Source organism: Neovison vison, chromosome 8, assembly GCF_020171115.1.
Source record: "Neovison vison isolate M4711 chromosome 8, ASM_NN_V1, whole genome shotgun sequence".
Classification (NCBI taxonomy): Eukaryota; Metazoa; Chordata; class Mammalia; order Carnivora; family Mustelidae; genus Neogale; species Neogale vison.
In genome coordinates this window covers 26,901,396-26,923,124 of record NC_058098.1, presented here as the reverse complement: position 1 = coordinate 26,923,124, position 21,729 = coordinate 26,901,396, and the positions used below count along the sequence as shown (strand labels likewise).

Genomic DNA, 21,729 nt, shown 5'->3' with positions numbered 1-21,729 from the left:
TTATGTAGAATTTGCCTTGGGTCTTAGATAATCTTCTATAAGTGTATCATCATATTGAGGGAAAGTCACTGCATATGTTCTTGGCTTTGGAGGAGGTGGCTTTGTAATTTTTCTGCGTGCTTCCAATTCCACGATATTGAGGCAACAATATCTTCCATTTTCACATAGTACTTGACGTATTTCACTTATTCTGCATATTTTCCTGCAATATCCTTGTATATATTCACCCCAGCATCTCTTAAGTTGTTCAGCTACTGTGCATATAAAGAAAAGGCCAAGATCAATGTTTGAGACTAAAAGGAAACTTTGGTAATGGGGAAGACAGATGATGTTTATAGGGGTTAAGTGTATGGGAGATCCACAGGCATATACTCATAATAAGATCCTAAGAAGGATGCTCCGAGAAGGTAAACCTCAGTGTTTATGTATAATTGATCACTCATATTTATTTTCTCTTGGGTTTTGAACTTCCATCCTATATCCGGTGGATTTCTTCGAGAGCATCAGATCTTGTTTTGGAAAATGAAGGAACTAGAACTAAAACTTTGATTTCAGGCTATGGAACTGTGTACTCCCATCTGGGAACCTCAACACATCTGTCTCCATTTGAATGCTCCCAGGGCACTACCTTCTACTGCCCCACCTCTAGTGCCCAGAGAACAATTCGTTCCTATGTATTTATATATGAGTCAGATTATGCTTTTGGGTTCATACTCACTACCATGGTCTAGAATGACTGTCTTATTGTCCAGTTATTTTTTCCTTTATAATTTTCCCCTTTGAATTCTCAGCATTGTACGTTTTTGCCACTGCATATCTTTCTTTGGCTTCTGTGTCATCACAATAATCTTGGACTTGTTTTACTCTCTCTGTGTCCTCATTTTCCTTCCCCCTCTAGAAGCAGGAATTTCTCAGTCCCAGAACTTTGCTCCCCTTGATATATATTCTTTTCTTTAGTGATCCTAAATACTTTCAGTGATCTACAGAGTTAAGATGTTCAGATTTTGGCTCTGGGCTTGTACAGTCCCCTGAGATAGAGCCTAGATGGATTCCACCAAGAGCATCAGGTTTTTTTTTTTTCCTGAGGCCAGCAAAGATGCTTCCTCTAACTCCAGATTCTAGAACTCCTTTCTTTGATTCTTAGGAGTTTGATGGGCCAGGGACAGACCATTACTAATTCTGTAAGAAGAGTCAAATATAAGAGACCTGCTTTTGAAAGAGGAAGAAAAACTAAATTTTAAGTTCTTAGTATGTGTCAAGCCTTATGCTAGATGACTTACAAATCTTATTTAGTAAAGCCTCCAGGATCCGTGTGTCATTAACCTCCACAAATGAGGAAACAGGCTTAGAGAGGCTTGTCTCTGAGGTTGACAAACTAGTAGACATTGAAAGCATATTTCTCAAACCTGACTCCAAAGTTTGTGCTTCCTTCGCTATTTACACTCTGTAGACTAAAATATATGTTGGAGTGGATGAAAACATGGCTGGGTGTAAATAAAAACTGTGTCCAAATAAATAAAGGCATTCCTAGATATTGGCCTCATTCATTTCTATAATGACACCTTCTCAGAAGAAAATTATGGCCTCTTTTCTTATTTTTTAAGATTATTTATTTATTTGACAGAGAAAGATCACAAGTAGGCAGAGAGGCAGGCAGAGAGAAGGAAGAAGGCTCCCTGCTGAGCAGAGAGCCTGATGCGGGACTCGATCCCAGGACCCTGAGATCATGACCTGAGCAGAAGGCAGAGGCTTTAACCCACTGAGCCACTCAGGCGCCCTATGGCCTCTTTTCAACTCTGTAAATACTACTTCTTAAGAACAGTACAATGGTTATTAAAAAAAATAATAGAACAGTGTTGTGGTAGAAGGCATCAGGAAGAGGAAATTTCTGGCAACATTGGGTAGACTTCAAGCATTCCAAGGGGCCCTATCTCCTAACTACCATGAAGTATGAAATTCCCTTTCTTCTTGGAAATACTCTATTTCTGGAAATCTCTGGATTACCTTTGGACTTCTGGAACAGCAGAATTGAAATGATCAGGAGGAGCTTCATGGCCAGACTTCCCATAAGAGGTGGCAGACAAAGCTCTTTGTCCAGTAAGTTGCACACTATGTCACCCTCCTCAGAGACTTGGATTCTTATGCACCAAACTAGAACAGATGGTATGATATGAAGTGTGTTCCTAAACGCCTGAACTGTGGACTTTGCACCACGTAGGTAGGCACAGGAAATTTGAGGTTACCCACTTTACTCCCACATGGAATTCAGAGACACAGCATGTTCTATCTCATCCCATGTGATGCCTTCTGTAGGCCATAGACTGCTGGTGAGAATAATCTGTGCTTTCTCTACTTTGGCTCTCTACCCTGCTAGACCAGGGTAGACATGTGTTCACTTCTAAGTATGAATAAAGTAATATAAATAATGAGGACTATTCCATTTACTGCATTCATCTAAGTCTAGGATCTCTGAGTGTTGTGTCTATCACTTCAGTCCATCCAAAGGGTAGCTGATTTTCATCTCCATATCTTAGATAAGTTTAATTACTCACAGACAAGCAATATGCAGTGATAGGAGAATAATAGAATAACTAAAATACAATTTCATTTAGAGTCAGCAAGGAGGAGAAAAGGTAGAGATAACATAGCATATAGCATCATCCTGATGGGCAACAGCAAGGGTTTCTTTCCTACCAGTGTAGAGAATTCTTTAATTTGTATTCTCTCTGTTCTGCTCTTTGGGAAGATGTCTCTAGTCCATTGATCTCAGTGGCCATTTTTCTTGGAGGAGGTTTGGAAAGAATTATTCTGGGAGATGTGCTACTTTAGCAACACATTTCCTACTAGTGCAGGTTTAGAAAACTATACAGAAACAAAGGCAAAAATAAACTTTTGGGACTTCATCAAAATCAAAAACTTCTGCACAGCAAAGGAAACAGTCAAGAAAACATAGAGGCAACCCACGGAATGGGAGAAGATATTTCCAAATGACAGTACAGACAAAAGGTTGATATCCAGGATCTATCAAGAACTCCTCAAACTCAACACACACAAAACAGACAATCATATCCAAAAAATGGGCAGAAGATATGAACAGACACTTCTCCAATGAAGACATACAAATGGCTATCAGACACATGAAAAAATGTTCATCATCACTAGCTCTCAGGGCGATTCAAATTAAAACCACATTAAGATATCACCTTACACCAGTTAGAATGGCCAAAATTAGCAAGACAGGAAACAACATGTGTTGGAGGGGATGTGGAGAAAGGGGAACCCTCTTACACTGTTGGTGGGAATGCAGGTTGGTGCAGCCTCTTTGGATAACAGTGTGGAGATTCCTCAAGAAATTAAAAATAGATCTTCCAGAAAATTGAATAGGAGGGAACAATTCCTAACCTACTCATGAGGCCAGCATTACCTTGATACAGAAACCATATAGACACTATAAGAAAATTATAGACAGGGCGTGTGGGTGGCTCAGTTGATTAAACAAAAGCCTTCGGCTCAGGTCATGATCCTGGGGTCCTGGGATCGAATCCCACATTGGGCTCCCAGCTTGGCGGGGAGTCCCCTTCTTCCTCTGACCTCTCCCCTGTCATGCTCTCTCTCTCAAATAAATAAAATCTTTTTTTAAATAAATAAAATCTTAAAAAAAGAAAATTATAGACCAACATCCCTCATGAATATAGCTGGGAAAATCATTGATAAAATAATAGCAAAATGTATCAATAGCACATTTGAAGGATTATACATGACCACATGGGATATATCCCAGGAATGCAAGGAGCATTCATTATTGTTGACTATTCATGAAATAGTCAACATAGTCAATATAATTGACTATTCATGAAATAGTCAATATAAAATGCCACATTCATAGAATGAAGATAAATAACTTTACATGATCATCAGAGTTGATGCAGAGAAAGCATTTGACCAAATCCAGCACCTTTTCATGGTTAAAAAAGATCAATAAACTAAGAGTAGAAGGAACGTCCTCAACATGATAAACCCCACAGCCAACCTAATACTCAAGGGTGAAAGACTGAAAACTTTTCTTCTAAGGTCAGGAACTAGAGAAGATTGTGTGCGTTTGCTTCTATTCAAGTTCTAGCTAGAGCAGTTAGATAAGAAAAAGAAAGAGCATCTAAATTGGAAAGGAAGAAGGAAGACTATCTTTACTCACAGAGAACATAATCTTACATATGAGAGACCCTAAATAATTCACAAAGAGGACAAGGGGCGTTAGAGAGGAGAAGGGAATTTGGGTAAATTGGAAGGGGAAGTGAACCATGAGAGACTATGGACTCTGAAAAACAATCTGATGGGTTTGAAGTGGCGGGGGGGGGGGTGGGAGGTTGGGGTACCAGGTGGTGGGTATTATAGAGGGCATGGCTTGCATGGAACACTGGGTGTGGTGAAAAAATAATGAATAATGTTTTTCTGAAAATAAATAAATTGGAAAAAAACCCTATTAAAGCTAATTAATCAATTCAGCGAAGTTGTAGGATATAAAACCTACCATAGATCCTGGATATCAGCCCTTTGTCTGTACTGTCATTTGCAAATATCTTCTCCCATTCCGTGGGTTGCCTCTTTGTTTTCTTGACTGTTTCCTTTGCTGTGCAGAAGCTTTTGATTGTGAAGTCCCAAAAATTCATTTTCACTTTTGTTTCCTTTGCCTTTGGAGACATATCTTGAAAGAAGTTGCTGTGACTGATATCGAAAAGGTTACTGCCTATGTTCTCCTCTAGGATTCTGATGGATTCCTGTCTCACATTGAGTCTTTTATCCACTTTGAGTTGATCTTTGTGTACGGTGTAAGAGAATGGTCGAGTTTCATTCTTCTACATATAGCTGTCCAGTTTTCCCAGCACCATTTATTGAAGAGACTGTCTTTTTTCCACTGTATATTTTTCCTGTTTTGTCAAAGATTATTTGACCATAAAGTTGAGGGTCCATATCTGGGCTCTCTACTCTGTTCCACTGGTCTATGTGTCTGTTTTTATGCCAGTACCATGCTGTCTTGGTGATCACAGCTTTGTAGAAAAGCTTGAAATCAAGTAATGTAATGCCCCAGTTTTTTCTTTTTCAACATTTCCTTAGCGATTCGGGGTCTCTTCTGATTCCATACAAATTTCTGGATTGTTTGCTCCAGCTCTTTGAAAAATATCGGTGGAATTTTGATCAGAATGGCATTAAATGTATAGATTGCTCTAGGCAGTATAGACATTTTAACAACGTTTATTCTACTGATTCAAGAGAATGGAATGGTCTTCCATCTTTTTGTGTCTTCTTCAATTTCTTTCATGAGTGTTCTGTAGTTCCTTGAGTACAGATCATTTACCTCTTTGGTTAGGTTTATTCCTACCATAAAAACCAGTTGCACTTCTGTACACTATTAAGGGATAATCTGCAATAGATATGAAGAAATAATTCCATTTAAAATAACATCAAAAAGGATAAAATACTGAAGAATAAATTTAACCAAGTAGCTATAACACTTGAATCCTGAAAACTCCAAAACATTGAAAACTAATTAAAAAGACATTTTAAAAAAGATTTTATTTATTTATTTGAGAGAGCACCAAGTGAGCATGGGGTAGCAGGGGGGAGAGGCAGAGGGAGAGAGAGAATCTCAAGCTGACTCCATGCTGAGCATGGAGCCAACTTGGGACTGGATCCCACAACCCTGAGGTCATGACCTAAGCCGAAATCAAGATTTGGACACTACCGACTGAGCCACCCAGACGCCCAGTAAATAGACACTTTTGTTCATGAATTAGAAGACAATATCTTTAAGATGTCAGTAGTACCCAGAATGAGCTACAGATCTATGCAATTCCTATCAAAATCTCAATGGTGCTTTTTTTCAGAAATGTAAAAACTCATCCTCAAATTCATATGGAATTTTAAGAATCTCAGATAGGGGAAAACAATCTTAAAGAACAAAATTGGAAGACTCAGACTTCTCAGTTTCAAAAGCTACTGCCAATCTACAGTAATCAATACTACGTGGTCGTGGCATAAGGATAGGTAAATAAACCAATGGAATAGAATTAAGAGCCTGGAAATAAACTCTCACATTACGGTCCATTGATTTTTTTTTTTTTTTTTTGGTCCATTGATTTTTGACAAGGTTGTCAAGACCATTTGATGGGAAAGATTATTCTCTTCAACAAATGGTGCTGAAAAAACTAGATATCCACAGATAAAAGAATGAAATTGGACCTTTATCTTGCATCATTTACAATTACTAACTTAAAATGCACCAAAAATCTAATTTAAGATGTAAGTCTATAAACCTCTTAGAAGAAAACAGGGAGAAATCTTTATGACCTTAGATTTGGCAATGGTTTCTTAAATGTGACACCAAAAATGTCAGCTACAAAATAAAAAATAGATAAATCTGACTTCACCAAAATTAAAACCTTTTGTGCATTAAAGAGCACTATCTAGAAAATGAAAGGGATGCCTCGGTGGCTCAGTTGTTTAAGGGTCTGACTCTTGGTTTTGGCTTAGGTCATGATCTCACAGTCCTGAGATGGAGCCCTGTGTCCAGCTCCCTGCTCAGTGGGGAGTTCTGCTTCCTCTTTCTCTCTCCTTCTGCCCCTCCAGCCATCTGTGCATTCTCTCTCTCAAATAATTAAAGTTAAAACTTAAAAAAGTGAAAGTACACAATAGAATGAGGAAAATATTTGCCAACCTTATATCTGATAAGAGTTTAATAGGAAGAATATATAAAGAACTACAACTCAAAGTAAAAAAAAAATCCCATTTAAAAATGGGCAAATGATTTGAAAAGTTCCTTCAAAGAAGATACACAAATGGCCAATAAGTACATGAAAACATGCTCAATATCTGTAGTCATTAGGGAAATGTAAATCAAAACCAAGATGAGGTGCCACTTCATACCTACTAATATAGTTTAAAATTTTTAAAAAAAATATGGTGACTAACATAACATAAAAAAAAAAAAGATTTGTTTATTTGACATAGCACCAGGGAACACAATGGGGAGAAACAGCAGAGGAAGCGCAGGAGAAGTAGGCTCCCTGCTGAGCAGGGGACCCAGTGCGGGGTTCCATCCCAGAACTCTGGGGCTATGACCTGAGCCAAAGGCAGACAGACGCTCAACCGAATGAGCTACCCAGTGCCCTGGTTAAAATTTTTTTTTAAAAAGGAAAACAACAAGTGTTGGTGAGGATGTGGAGAAATTGAAATGTTCTTGCATTGTTGACTAGCACATAAAATTGTGCATCGGTTAACTGGTTTAGGCTCAGGTCATTATCTCAGAGTCCTGGTATTGAGCCCCATATTGGGCTCCCTGCTCAGTAGGGGGCCTTCTTCTCCCTCTCCTGCTGTTCTCCCTGCTTATGTTCTCTCTCTGTGTGTCAAACAAATAAATAAAATCCTTAAAAAATTGTTAGAATGGAAATTTCATGTTATATATATTTTGTCACAATAGAAAAAAGAGAATCTATGTATTTTTTATCAGATGTATCTTGTCTTTGAGAAAATTATTTAGATCTCTTAATTCTCTTTTAACATATTTAACATCTTTTACTTCATTATTTTATTTATTCCATTATTATTTAAGTGTGCGTGTGCATGTGTGTGTGTATGTGTGTGTGCACCTGTGTGTCCTGTAATTGAGAATCTTGGATAACTCTGAGGTACCTGACTTTCATTAAGTCAGAAATCTCCAGTAGGGGGAGATGTATACTTAGATTATCCTTCAACCATTGATTCCACTTTTTTTTTTTTTCACCCAATTTATTTATTTTCAGAAAAACATTATTCATTATTTTTTCACCACACCCAGTGCTCCATGCAAGCTGTGCCCTCTATAATACCCACCACCTGGTACCCCACCCTCCCACCACCCCCCCGCCACTTCAAACCCCTCAGACTGTTTTTCAGAGTCCATAGTCTCTCATGGTTCACCTCCCCTTCCAATTTACCCAAATTCCCTACTACTCTTTTCAAAAAATTTCAATTCTGTGCTATTTGTTATGCTCCACAAATAAGTGAAACCATATGATAATTGACTCTCTCAAGGGGCGTTAGAGAGGAGTAGGGAATTTGGGTAAATTGGAAGGGGAGGTGAACCATGAGAGACTATGGACTCTGAAAAACAATCTGAGGGGTTTGAAATGGCAGGGGGGTGGGAGATTGGGGTACCAGGTGGTGGGTGTTATAGAGGGCACGGCTTGCATGGAGCACTGGGTGTGGTGAAAAAATAATGAATAATGTTTTTCTGAAAATAAATAAATTGAGAAAAAAAAATTTCAATTCTGTGAACTACTGATAGACATACCAAAAACAAACAAAGCAAAACAAAACAGTTCAGTTGGTTTGAATGAGGACTATCTCCATCATTCAGGTGACACAGTAGTTTTTCATAGGAATACGTTTTACACCAAAAGATACTGGTATGGAAGAAATCCTTATTGGTGGCAAATGTAAACTTTAAGAGAAGTTACCTCCCAAGGATCACTTTTCTTCACCTTTGCCACCAGTCTTTATAGTGTGTAAGCCCTAGTCAAAGAATTAGTTTTATTATTTGTAGTCTTTCTGTGGACATGAATTTCCTTTATAGGTGACTTGTGAAGTCACCTGTGATCTGCTAAGTCTGAGTAGTCAAGAGAAGTATATAAATCTTTGCATTATTTAAGTTTTATTTTTGAAGTTCTGTGGTAAGTTGATAATGGTAAACATAACCATAAGTATGGGTCTTAAATGTGAGGGCAAATAACCAAAATAAGTGTATAAATAAATAAAACTAAAATATTTAATATTCTTACCAACAGGAGAAAAGATGATCTATCCAGTGGAAACTAAGATATGAGAAATATATAGGACATAGCCAGAGGGCAGGAAAAAGTCCTAATATGCAAGTAATCAAAACACATTCTCTTGGTTTAAACCCATTAATCAAATGACAGAGATTCATTGTTGTATTAAAAAAAGATTCCAGGAGTATTAGACTATAAGACACATGTAGAGTAGACTTCTGTAGTGGAAATATAGTACCATATATATATTGAATAATGATTTTGATGAAAACAACTCCAAAAGTTGGGTAAATTAAAAAGAAGGAATTATTATCACATTGCCTAGCTGTCAAAAAACAAGGAATCTGCAAAGGACAAAAATGAAGGAGGAATGGAAATCCTGGATCGTAAATGAACACCACTGTGATGGGATATATAAAGTCAAGATCCAGTCTTATGTGAAGCATGTAATATACATTTTCTTATAAACCAGGTATCAGGTCTTATGTATAAGTCCTTGAGGCATTTCAAGTTAATCTTTGTGAGTGGTGCAAGGTAGGGATACAATTTCATTTTCCCCCATGTGTTTATCTGGTTTTCCCAGCACCATGTTGAAGAAATTATCCTTTCCTGTTTGGATATTCTTGACTCCCATGTCAAATGTTAGTTGATTGTATATGTGGGCCTGAGCTGTCAATTTTTTTCCAGTCTACAATTGCATGACTACATGATATCTTTCCATTTGTTTGTGTCTTCAATTTCTTTCAACAAGGTCTTATAGTTTTTATTTTATTTTATTTTATTTTATTGTATAGATCCTTCAATTTCTTGGCTAAATTTATTACTAGGTATTTTATTATCATCATTATTATTATTTTAAAGATTTTAATTATTTGACAGGGAACACAAGCAGGGGGAAGTGGGAGAGGGAGAGGAATGCTTCCTGCTGAGCAGGGAGCCCAGGTAGGGCTCCATCCCAGGACCCTAGGATCGTGACCTGAGCCAAACTCAGATGCTTAATGATGAGCCACCCAGTGCCCCATTAGGTATTTTATTATTTTAATGTTACTGCGAATGGGATAGTTTTATTCTTTTCAGATAATTTTTGTTGTGTATAGAAATACAACTGATTTCTCTACGTTGATTTTATATCCTGAAACTTGACTGAATTATCTTATTGATTCTAACAGTTTTTTTGTTATTGTTTCTGAGTCTGGGTTTTTTATATATGAGATCATATCCTCTGTAAATAATGATAGTTTTAGTTCTTCCTTTCTGATTTGGATGCCTTTTATTTCTTGTCTTGCCTAATTGCTGTAGCTAGGACTTCCAGTAAGTACTGTGTTGAATAAGAGACTGAGAGTGGGCATCCATTTATCTTGTTCCTAATCTTAGAGGGAAAGCTTTCAGTTTCTCACCATTTAGTATGATGTTAGCTATAGGGTTGTGGTTTGTGGCTTTTATTTTTTTAAGATTTATTTATTTATTTTAGAGAGAGAAAGAGGAGGAGTAGAGAGAGGGAGAAAGAGAGAATCCCAAGCAGACTCCCCACTGAGCACAGAGCATGACACGGGGCTCAATCCCAGGACCCTATAATTGTGACCTGACCTGAAATCAAGAGTCAGTTGCTTAATGAACTGAGCCACCCAGGAGCCCCATATGTGACTTTTATTATTTTGAGGTGAGTTTGTTCTATATTCAACTTGTTGAAGGTTTTACTTATGAAAGGATATTGTATTATATCCAATGCTTTTTATCTGTATCTATTTAGATGATCATATGATTTTTATCTCTCATTCTATTAATGTGCAGTCTCACATTATTTAATTTGTTTATGTTGAAGTATCCTTGAGTTCCAGGGATAAATCTTTCTTGGTTATGGTGGGTAATCCTTTTAGTATATCGTTGAATTTGTTTTGCTAATACTTTTTTGAGTACTTTTGCATGTATATTCACCAGCATATTGGTCTAGAATTTTCTTTTCTATAATGTCCTTATCTGGCTTTGGTATCAAGACAATTCTTGCCTTGTAGAATGAGTTTGGAAGTGTTCCCTTCTCTTCCATTTTCGGGGAGGATTAGTATTAATTCATCTTTAAATGTTTGATAGAATTTGTTACTGTAGCTGCCTGGTCCTGGATTTTTCTCTGCTGGGAGATTTTTGTTAAACTCATTTGAGCTCTTAGTCATTATTGGTCTGTTTAGATTTTCAATATCCTCATGATTTAAAAAAGGTACTTGCTATGATCTCAAATTTGCTAAGATTTGTTTTGTGTCCTATTACATGGTCTATTTTGGATAATGTCTGTGCTCTTGAGAAGAATGTTCATTCAGCTTCTGTTGGATGGACTGTTCTGTAAATGTCTGTTAGGTCCATTTGGCCTAGTGCATGGTTCAATCCAATGTTTTCTTGTTGATTTTCTGTCTGGATGATCTATCCATTGCTTTAAGAGGGTATTGAAGTCCCCTGCTATTACTGCATTGGTGTCTACTTCTCCCTTCAGATCTGTTAGTATTTTCTTAATAAAGTTAGGTGCTCTGATTAATAAAGTTAGGTGCATATATATTATGACTCTTACATCTTCCTGATGAATTGATCCCTTTACCATTATATACTGACCTTCTTTTTCTATTGTTACCATTTTTGGTTTGAAGTCTGTTTTGTTTTGATTATAGCTACTCCTGTTGTCTTTTGGTTTCAATTGCGTGGAAGAATATATTCTTTCACTCTGAGCCTATGTGTGTTAAAGCTGGAGTGAGCCTCTTGTAGGTAGCGTATACTTGGGGCTTATTTATCCATCCAGCCACTCTGTGCCTTTTGATTGTTGAATTAAATACATTTATATTTAGATTTATTACTGATATACAAGGATTACTAGTGCCATCTTTTTAATTGCATTTTGATGTTTTATATTTCTGTTTTTCTTTTTCCTCTGAGTCTGCCCTCTTTTGTAAATTGGTGATATTCCATGGTGGTATGCTCTGTTTTCCTTTTCTTTATCTTTCTTGAATCTACTCTAGTTTTTGTTTTATGATTACCGTGAGGCTTACACAAAGTATCCCAAAGATAGAGCAATCCATTTTGTTTTCTCTTTTTTCTAGTTGCATTATTTCATTTTATTTAAATTCAATTAGTCATCATATGGTACATCATTAGTTTTTGATGTAGTGTTCAATGATTCATTAATTGCATGTAACACCCAGTACTCATCATATCACATATCCTCCTTAATGACCATGACCCAGTTACCCCAACTCCTTCCCCCACTCCATTTCCACAACCATCAGTTTGTTTCAAAAGTTTCATGGTTTGTCTCCCTCTCTGATTTCTTCCCATTCCATTTTTCCTCCCTTCCCCTATGATCCTCTGTGCTATTTCTTATATTCTACATATGAGTGAAACCACATGATAACTTTCTCTACTTGTCTTCTTTCACTTTGCATAATACCCTCCAGTTTAATCCATGTCATTGTGAATGGCAGGTATTCATCCTTTCTGATGGCTGAGTAATATTCCATTGTAAATATAAACCACATTTTTATCCATTCATTTGTTGAAGGACATCTCGGCTCCTTCCACAGTTTAGTTATTGTGGATATTGCTGCTATAAACATTGGATAGAAGGTGCTCCTTCTTTTCACTACATTTATATCTTTGGGGTAAATGCCCGGTAGTGCAATTGCTGGGTCATACGCAGCCATATTTTTAACTTTTGGAGGAACCTCCATACTGTTTTCCAGAGTGGCTTTACCAGCTTCCACTCTTACTAGCACTGTAAGAGGATTCCCCTTTCTCCACAGTCTTGCCAACATTTGTTGTTCCCTGTGTTGTTAATTTTTGCCATTCTGACTAGTGTAAGGTGGTATCTCATTGTTTTGATTTGTATTTCCCTGATGACAAGTGATGTAGAGAATTTTTTCATGCATCTGTTGGCCATTTGCATGTCTTCCTTGGAGAAATGTCTGTTCATGTCTTCTGCCCATTTCTTGACTGGATTATTTATTTATTGGGTGTTAAGTTTGATAAGTTCTTTGTAGATCTTGGATACCAGCCCTGTATCTGTTATGCCATATGCAGATATCTTCTCCCATTCTGCAGGTTGCCTTTTCATTTTGTTAAATGTCTCCTTTGCTGTGCAGAAGCTTTTTATCTTGATGAAGTCCCAATAGTTCACTTTCGCTTTTGTTTGCCTTGCCTGTAGAAATATGTCTTGTAAGAAGTTGCTGTGGCAGTTGAAGAAGTTGAAGAGGTTACTGCCTGTGTTCTCCTCTAGGATTTTGATGATTTCCTGTCTCACATTTAGGTCTTTCACTCATTTTGAGTTTATCTTTGTGTATGCTATAAGAGAATGGTCCAATTTCATTCTTCTGTGGCTATCCCATTTTCCCAGCACTATTTATTGAAGAGACTGTTTTTTTTCCATTGAATATTCTTTCCTACTTTGTCAAAGATTAGTTGACCATAGAGTTGAGGGTCCATTTCTGGGTTCTTTATTCTGTTCAATGATTTATTTGTCTGTTTTTTAGTGCCAGTACCATGCTATCTTGAAGAGCACAGCTTTGTAATATAGTTTGAAGAAGTTGGGTCTTTTTAAAAACAGTTTTTTGTTTTGAAATAATTACGGATTCACAAGAAGTTGTAGAGATAGTACCGTGAAGTCTTACATATCCTTCACCCAGTTTTCCTAGTGATTACATTTTTGAAACAGGTAGCTGACAACAGTATAAAGTGTTTGCGGACTTCTGTGTCATTTTGTCTTTTGTTTTGATTTGGTAAGCAGCACTACAATCAGTATATAGAACTATTGCATCACTACAAAGATCTCCTAGTGCTACCCCTTTATAGTCACACTTACCTTTTTTCTCCTCCATCTCTAACCCCTGACAACTGTTAATCTGGTAATAAGTGATGTTGGCCCTGGAGATGACATCAAGTAAAGAGACCTAGATGTTTGACTTGTGTAAATTAAATACACAAAATCCAAGACATATTCTTTTTTTTTTTTAAAGATTTTTATTTATTTACTTGACAGAGAGAGACCACAAGTAGGCAGAGAGGCAGGCAGAGAGAGAGGAAGGGAAGCAGGCTCCCTGCTGATCAGAGAGCCCGACGCAGGGCTTGATCCCAGGACCCTGGATCATGACCTGAGCCAAAGGCAGAGGCTTAACCCACTGAGCCACCCAGGTGCCCCCAAGATACATTCTTTGCAAGCATTTTATATAATGGACATCATAAAATATGTGAGTTTTTGAGACTAGCTTTTTTCTTTCTTTCTTTCTTTTTTTGCTTAGCACAATGTCCTTGAGATTTATCCAAGTTTTTGCATGTATTAATAGTTTGTATGTGTTTTTTTTTTTTTTTGCTATGTGCTCAGTAGTGGTCTTGGTATGAATATATATTGTTTAAACATTCACCTATTATGGGATATTTTGGTTATTTCCAGTCCTTGCCTATGACATACAAAACTGCCATGAACAATCATGGGCAGGTTTTTGTGTGAACATGTTTTCATTTCTCCTGGGTAAATGTCCAGGAGGTAAATTTCTGGGTTGTATAGTAAATGTATATTTAGTTATTTTGAGAAGCTGCCCAACTAAGTTCTAGAGTGGCTATATAATTTTACATCACCACTAGCAATGTAAGAAAGATCCAATTTTTCTTTATCCTTGCCAATATTCTGGATTGTTACTATATTTTATTTTTGTGTTTTGATAGGTATGGAAAGTTAATTCATGCTGATTTTAATTTACATTTTCTTATTTGCTAATTATGTTGAATATGTTTTCATGTGCCTATTTCCCATTTGTATATCCTCTTAGATAGTGAATTATCTCTTCATGTCTTTTCCCTATTTTCTAATTGGACGGTTAATATTTTTATTATTTCATTAGCAAATTGACATTTGGCATATAGCATTGTGTAAGATTAAGTCATACTACGTGCTGATCAACACATATAATATGATGGCTACTGTAGCGTCAGCTAGCACCTCTGTCACATCACATAATTATTATTCCTTTTTTGTGGTGGGGATAATTAAGATGTAGTCTCTTAGAAAGTTTGATATCTATAATACAATATGGTTGTCTATAATCTAATACTGTGCATTAGATCTCTAGAGTTTACCTATTAGTTGCACTAGTAAGTTTGTATTCTTACAGTATCTCCCCAATCCCATCATCTCTCACAATTCTGTTGTTGTTGTGCCTTTGTTTGGTGAATTCAATCCATTTATTTTAGAGTAATTATTAATGTTTAAGGAGTTATTATTGCTATTTTATTGCTTTCTGGTTATTATGTATTTTTATTGGTCCTTTCCCTGTCTGTTTCTATCTACCTTTGTGAATTGGTGATTTTCCATGATGGTATGCTCTGTGCCCCTCTTCCCTTTTAATTTCTCATGAACTTACTCTAGATGTTTGCTTTGTGGTTACCTTGAAGCTTACATAAAACATCTCATAGATAAAATAATCCATTTTATACTGATAGCAGCTTATTTTCATTAACTTATAAAGGTTCTTCCCCTCCCCTTCTATATTTCTGATGTCACAATTGACTTCTTTTTAAAATTTTTATTTAAATTTTAGTTAGTAGAGTGCAGTATTGCTTTCAGGAGCAGAATGTTCATCTACAGTAAGTGGTTTTTAATACCAATCACCCACCTAGTTCATCTCCCCCTCCCTCCATCAGTCCTCAGTTTGTTCTCCATTGTTAAGAGTTTCTTATGATTTATTTCCCTCCTCCCTCCCAATATATTCATCTGTTTCATTTCTTAAATTCCATATATGAGTGAAATCATATGATATTTGTCTTTCTCTAACTTATTTCATTTAGCATAATACACCGTGGTTCCATTCACGTGATTGCAAATGGCAAGATTTCATTCTTTTTAGTGGAAGAGTAATATTCCGTGGTAGATATACACCACATCATCTTCATCCATTCATCAGTTGATGTACATCTGTGCTCTCTCCATAGTTCAGCTGTTGTTGATAATGCTGCTGTAAATTTTGGGGTGCATGTACCCCTTCAAATCAGCATTTTTGTATCCTTGGGTAAATACCTAGCAGAGCAATTCATGGATCAGAGGGTAGTTCTATTTTTAATTTTTTGAGGAACTGCCATACTGTTCTCTGAAGTGGCTGCACCAGTTTGCATTCCCACCAATATTGCAAGAGGGTTCCCCTTTCTCTGCATCATTACCAACACCTGTTGGTTCTTGTGTAGATAATTTTAATCATTTGGACAGATGTGTGGTGATATCCCATTGTTGGTTTTTTTTTTTTTAGTTTTTAAAAATTTTTCAGTGTTCTAAGATTCATTGTTTATACACCACACAATACGTGCCCTCCTTAATACTCACCACCAAGCTAATTCATCCCCCACCCCTTCTTTCCAAAACCCTCAGTTTGTTTCTCAGAGTCTATGGTCTCTCATGCTTCATCTCCCCCTCTGATATACCCCAATTCATTTCTTCTTTCCTTCTCCTACTGTCCTCCATGTTATTCCTTATGCTCCACAAGTAAGTGAAACCATATGATAATTGACTTTCTCTGCTTGATTTATTTCACTCAGCATGATCTCCTCCAGTCCCATCCATGCTGATGCAAAAGTTGGGTGTTCATCCTTTCTGAAGGCTGAGTAATATATATGGACCATATCTTCTTTATCTATTCATCTGTTGAAGGGCATCTCGACTCTTTCCACAGTTTGGTGATTGTGGCCATTGCTGCTATGAACGTTGGGGTACATTTGGCCCTTCTTTTCACTACGTCTGTATCTTTGGGGTAAAAACCCAGAGTGCAATTGCAGGGTCATAAGTAGCTCTATTTTTAATTTTTTGAGGAATCTCCACACTGTTTTCCAAAGTGGCTTGCATTCCCACCAACAGTGTAAGTAGGTTCCCCTTTCTCCACATCCTTTCCAACACTTGTTGTTTTCTGTCCTGATAAGTTTTACCATTCTAACTGGTGTCAGTTGGTATCTCAGTGAAGTTTTGATTTGAATTTCCCTGATGGCTAATGATGAACATTTTTTCATGTATCTGTTAGCTATTTGTGTCTTCTTTGGAGTTGTATTTCCCTGATGATGAGTGATGTCAAGCATCTTTTCATGCGTCTATTAACCATCTGGATTTCTTCTTTGGAAAAGTGTGTATTCATATCTTCTGTCCATTTCTTAACTGGATTATTTGATTTTGGGGGGTGTTGAGTTTGGTTAGGTCTTTACAGATTATGGATACTAACGCTTTATCAGATATGTTGTTTGCAAATATCTTCTCCCATTTCATAGGCTGCCTTTTAGTTTTGTTGATTGTTTTTGTCACTGTGAAGAAGATTTTTAATTTTGATGAGATCCTGGTAGTTCATTTTTGCTTTTGTTTCTGCTAAAATGTCTAGTAAGAAGTTGCTATGGCCAAGGTCAAAGAGGTTTCTACCTGTGTTCTCCTTTAGGACTTTGATGGTTTCCTGTCTCACATTTAGGTCTTTCATCCATTTTTAATTTATTTTTGTGTTTGGTATAGGAAAGTGGACCATTTTTATTCTTCTGCATGTTGTTTTTCAGTTTCCCTAACACCATTTGTTGAAGAGACACATTTATCTCTTTTTAGGCTGTGAATTTGTTGACAAATTATAGTAACTATAATTATCTTAATACTCTTTTCTGTTAGCCTTTATACTATATACTTTATACTATTATAAAATTAGTTTTCTGTATTTGACTAACATTTTCCACCTTTATCAGTGTGTTGTATACTTTCATATATTGTCATGTCACCGATAAGCTTCTTTTCATTTCAGCTCAAACTCCTATCAGCATTTCTTGCAAAACAGGTCTAGTGGTGGACAAACTCCCTCAGCTTTTGTTTGTCTTTATTTATACTTCATTTCCCAAGAACAACTTTGCCAGATAGAGTATTCTTGGCTGGCAGTTTTAAATCTTTCATCACTTGGAATATGTCACTCTGCTGTCTCTGTAGAGTTTCTGCTGAGAAATCTGCTGACACTTAATGGAGTTTCCCTTGTAGGTTACAGTCTTCATTCACTGACTGCCTTTAAGATTCTTCCTTCCTTCCTTTTTCTTTTCTTGTCTTTCTTTCTTCTTAAAAAGATTTTATTTATTTATTTGACATAGAGAGAGGGGGAGCACAAGTAAGCAGAGTGGCAGGCAGTGGGAGAGAGAGAGAAGCAGGCTCTCTGCTGAGCAGGGAGCCCAATGCAGGGCTCAATCCCAGGACCCTGGAATCATGACCTGAGCCGAAGGCAGCTGCTTAACCAAATGAGCCACCCAGGTGGCCCTAGGATTCTTCATCTTTGATTTTAGTAGTTTCATTATAATGTGTCTTGGAGAAAATTTCTCCAGTCAGATGATAGGGTGCTCTGTTACCTTTGTGAACTTGGATGTTCAAGTCTCTGCACAGATTTGGGAAGTTCTCATCTGTGATTTATTTATTTATTTAAAGATTTTATCTATTTATTTGATATATATAGAGAGAGAACAAGTGAGCACACAAGCAGGGAAGGGGCACCAGAAGGAGAGAGAGAAGCAGGCTCTCTGCTGAGCAGGGAGCCCAATGTGAGGCTGGACCATGACCCAAGTCAAAGGCAGATGCTTAACCAACTGAGTCACCCAGGCGCCCCACCTGTGATTGCTTTAAATGAACTCCTGTGCCCTTCTTTCTCTCTTTTCCTTCTGGAGTCCAGATTATTCTGTATGCACTGCAGACTTCATTCTTGAGGACTCAACAGCAATGCAAAATGACAAGCTTAAGAGGTAGAAATCAGCTTTGAGGATATCTTCCAGTTTAGAATGTGATGGGTTACACATAGATTGTGGCCTTCGAATTGGTGGAACTGACTTTGATATGTGACTGTCTGTGTTTGTGCAAAATCCTCATCCTCCTTGAATCTCAGAGTTTTAATATTTAAATACTAGAAGTTTATATCACTGAGTCTATGTGTCTTAGAGTTTTATACATGCCAGAAACTGTTCTTTATGCCTTAACTATTTTAATTTTTAGAGTGATTCTAGGATGAAGGTGTGTGTGAAACGTACCAGTGAAAGAATTGAAGGAAAGGCCACACAATGAGTAAAAGCTATAAGTTCCTACCAACCTACTATAACATTAGATATGTTGTGCTCCAGTTTCCTCATCTTTAATCCTGTTATCATAATTATTATAGAAGGCTTTTATTTAATGACATTGTGTATCAGTGTTCTTTGTGTATTCTCATACAATGAAGGTTCTTTTTCTCCCCAAAACCACAAAGCAAAGAAAGGTTATTTGCCACCTAAACTCAAGCATGGGATGAAGAAGGAATGGATGTGAGGGAAGAGGACAGGAGGGTAAAGTTTCAGGCTGCAGCACTAAGATGATATTCCTATTCTATAATCATAGTAATCATAGCTCTGGGATGTTTTCAAGGTAGTGATCAAGGTGATTACTGAGGAGAAAGCACAATGTGTTCTACCAGGAGCCTTTAAAATCCCATCTGGCTGTTCAGTGAGATCCTATGATCCTAACCTCTGTCACAGCCTTCTCTGCATTGTAATGAGCTTCCCCCCAGGTGAAACATGACTTCTAATCACCGTACCCATGCAGAGCAGCCATGGTCTAGTGGGCAGGGCCCTCAGGGAATGTGCCTTTCTGCTCTTCACCCAGGAATGAGCAACCGGCTATGGCTGAGTCCCTATGTTGTGAGTAAATTTGAGTATGCTACCCTAGCAACCTTCAAAGTAAACTGAGTGGGAATAAATATTTTCTCTATTCTTCAACTTCATAAACTTCATCTTGAAGGTGGGAAATCAGTTGTCTACAGACTGAATAGATGAGTCAATGGTGGGACCGTGAATGACATCATAGAAGTCTGACTGTAAAGTTCATGTTTTTTCCTACTGCCCTCCTCTGCTGAAGTGACCTGCCTCTGTCCATCCTCTTTCCTGTGTGAGTTTATGAGTTCTGCCTACAATGAGAGCCATGAGAGTAAAAGGCAATGATGTCCTGCTAGTTTGGGATGACCGACCCCTCAAATTTCTTCTGCTGGATTATATCACAGATCATAGGTGTTATCTGTTTCAGGAGGCAGAGGCCAGTCTCCTGGAGAATATCTGGAATAAATAAAGGTGAAATTTCAGTAATATCCAAAAGTCATCTAGGCTATCAAGAACCTTCTTTATTTTTTCAACAAATTCTAATGTAGAATCTAGTTATGGGACAAGAGAGAGAGAGATAGAAAAAAGTTCCTCTCCTTGAATAAAATTTCAAAAGCTGGTTAGAGGAGGAGACATACAAGTGGACACATAGAATGTGATGCGACATGATGACAAATTCTGTATAAGCTATAATAAAGGAAAACAAGACATGATGTAGTTATGTTTTAGGTGGAGCAATGTGGTTATGAATGTCCTCTGGATGAAAATAAAGATTTTCCTGGCCAGGGGAAAGTGGAGAGAGAAGAGTATGTATAAAAACCAGGTGGTGGGTATTAGAGAGGGCACGAATTGCATGGAGCACTGGGTTTGGTGCAAAAATAATGAATACTGCTATGCTGAAAAAAAAAACCAAACAAACCTCAAATCCAGAAGCAATCCAGTGAGTTCAAATCAATCGTATTTAAGTGTGGATGGCAGAAATGTGGGATAGCCCTTGTGGGAGTGAGAAGAGATAAAGCTGGAAATGTAATCTTGGATTTGAATGTGAAGAACCATGAAACCTGGACTGAAATGTTTGTTAGGATGCTGTGTGCAATGCTGCCAGAAGAGAGCTTGATGATTAGATTTGTGTCAGAAAAATGGCTATCAGTGTAGAGGATGTACAAGTATATGTATGGAAGAAAAGCATAGTGATCAACAGAATGGCTCTTGCAATAGTCCCCGGGCAAATCTTGAGAGCTGAGTCTTTACTCCAGCTGTGGAAATAGAAGTCATGATACATATTACAGGTGGAAGATTCACATGGGCCTATTAGTAACGGGATGTGGGATCAAGTGAAATTGGAAAAGGCAACCGCATTTCCTATTCTCCCAGGAAGGCAACCGCATTTCCAGTGAAGGCAACCGCATTTCCTATTCTCCCAGTCTAAGTATCAAGAAAGTGGGTCTGAGGCATGGGTAGATGACTGTGATGCCCCTAGTCATATTCTCTTATTCGTGCAGGTGGAGTTCTTTTTTTTTTTTTCCAATTTATTTATTTTCAGAAAAACATTATTATTTTTTCACCACACCCAGTGCTCCATGCAAGCTGTGCCCTCTATAATACCCACCACCTGGTACCCCAACCTCCCACCCCCCCGCCACTTCAAACCCCTCAGACTGTTTTTCAGAGTCCATAGTCTCTCATGGTTCACCTCCCCTTCCAATTTACCCAAATTCCCTACTCCTCTCTAACGCCCCTTGTCCTCCATGCTATTTGTTATGCTCCACAAATAAGTGAAACCATATGATAATTGACTCTCTCTGCTTGACTTATTTCACTCAGCATAATCTCTTCCAGTCCCGTCCATGTTGCTACAAAAGTTGGGTATTCATCCTTTCTGATGGAGGCATAATACTCCATAGTGTATATGGACCACATCTTCTTTATCCATTCATCCATTAAAGGGCATCTTAGTTCTTTCCACAGTTTGGCGACTGTGGCCATTGCTGCTATGAACATTGGGGTACAGATGGCCCTTCTTTTCACGACATCTGTGTCTTTGGGGTAAATACTCAGGAGTGCAATTGCAGGGTCATAGGGAAGCTCTATTTTTAATTTCTTGAGGAATCTCCACACTGTTCTCCAAAGAGGCTACACCAACTTGCATTCCCACCAACAGTGTAAGAGGGTTCCCCTTTCTCCACATCCTCTCCAACACATGTTGTTTCCTGTTTTGTTAATTTTGGCCATTCTAACTGGTGTAAGGTGATATCTCAATGTGGTTTTAATCTGAATCTCCCTGAGGGCTAAT

At 37.6% G+C, this 21,729-nt stretch overlaps 1 protein-coding gene across 1 annotated transcript; it reads right to left on the bottom strand.

Annotated features, from left to right (window-relative positions):
* Positions 1-2,053, bottom strand: LOC122916179 (beta-defensin 127-like). The gene is made up of 2 exons (XM_044263294.1): positions 2,005-2,053; positions 1-254 (listed from the first exon to the last, which is right to left on the bottom strand). Exons 1-2 carry the CDS (start codon positions 2,051-2,053, stop codon positions 1-3), a joined length of 303 nt encoding a protein of 100 aa, XP_044119229.1.
* Positions 2,054-21,729: the final 19,676 nt, after the last annotated feature.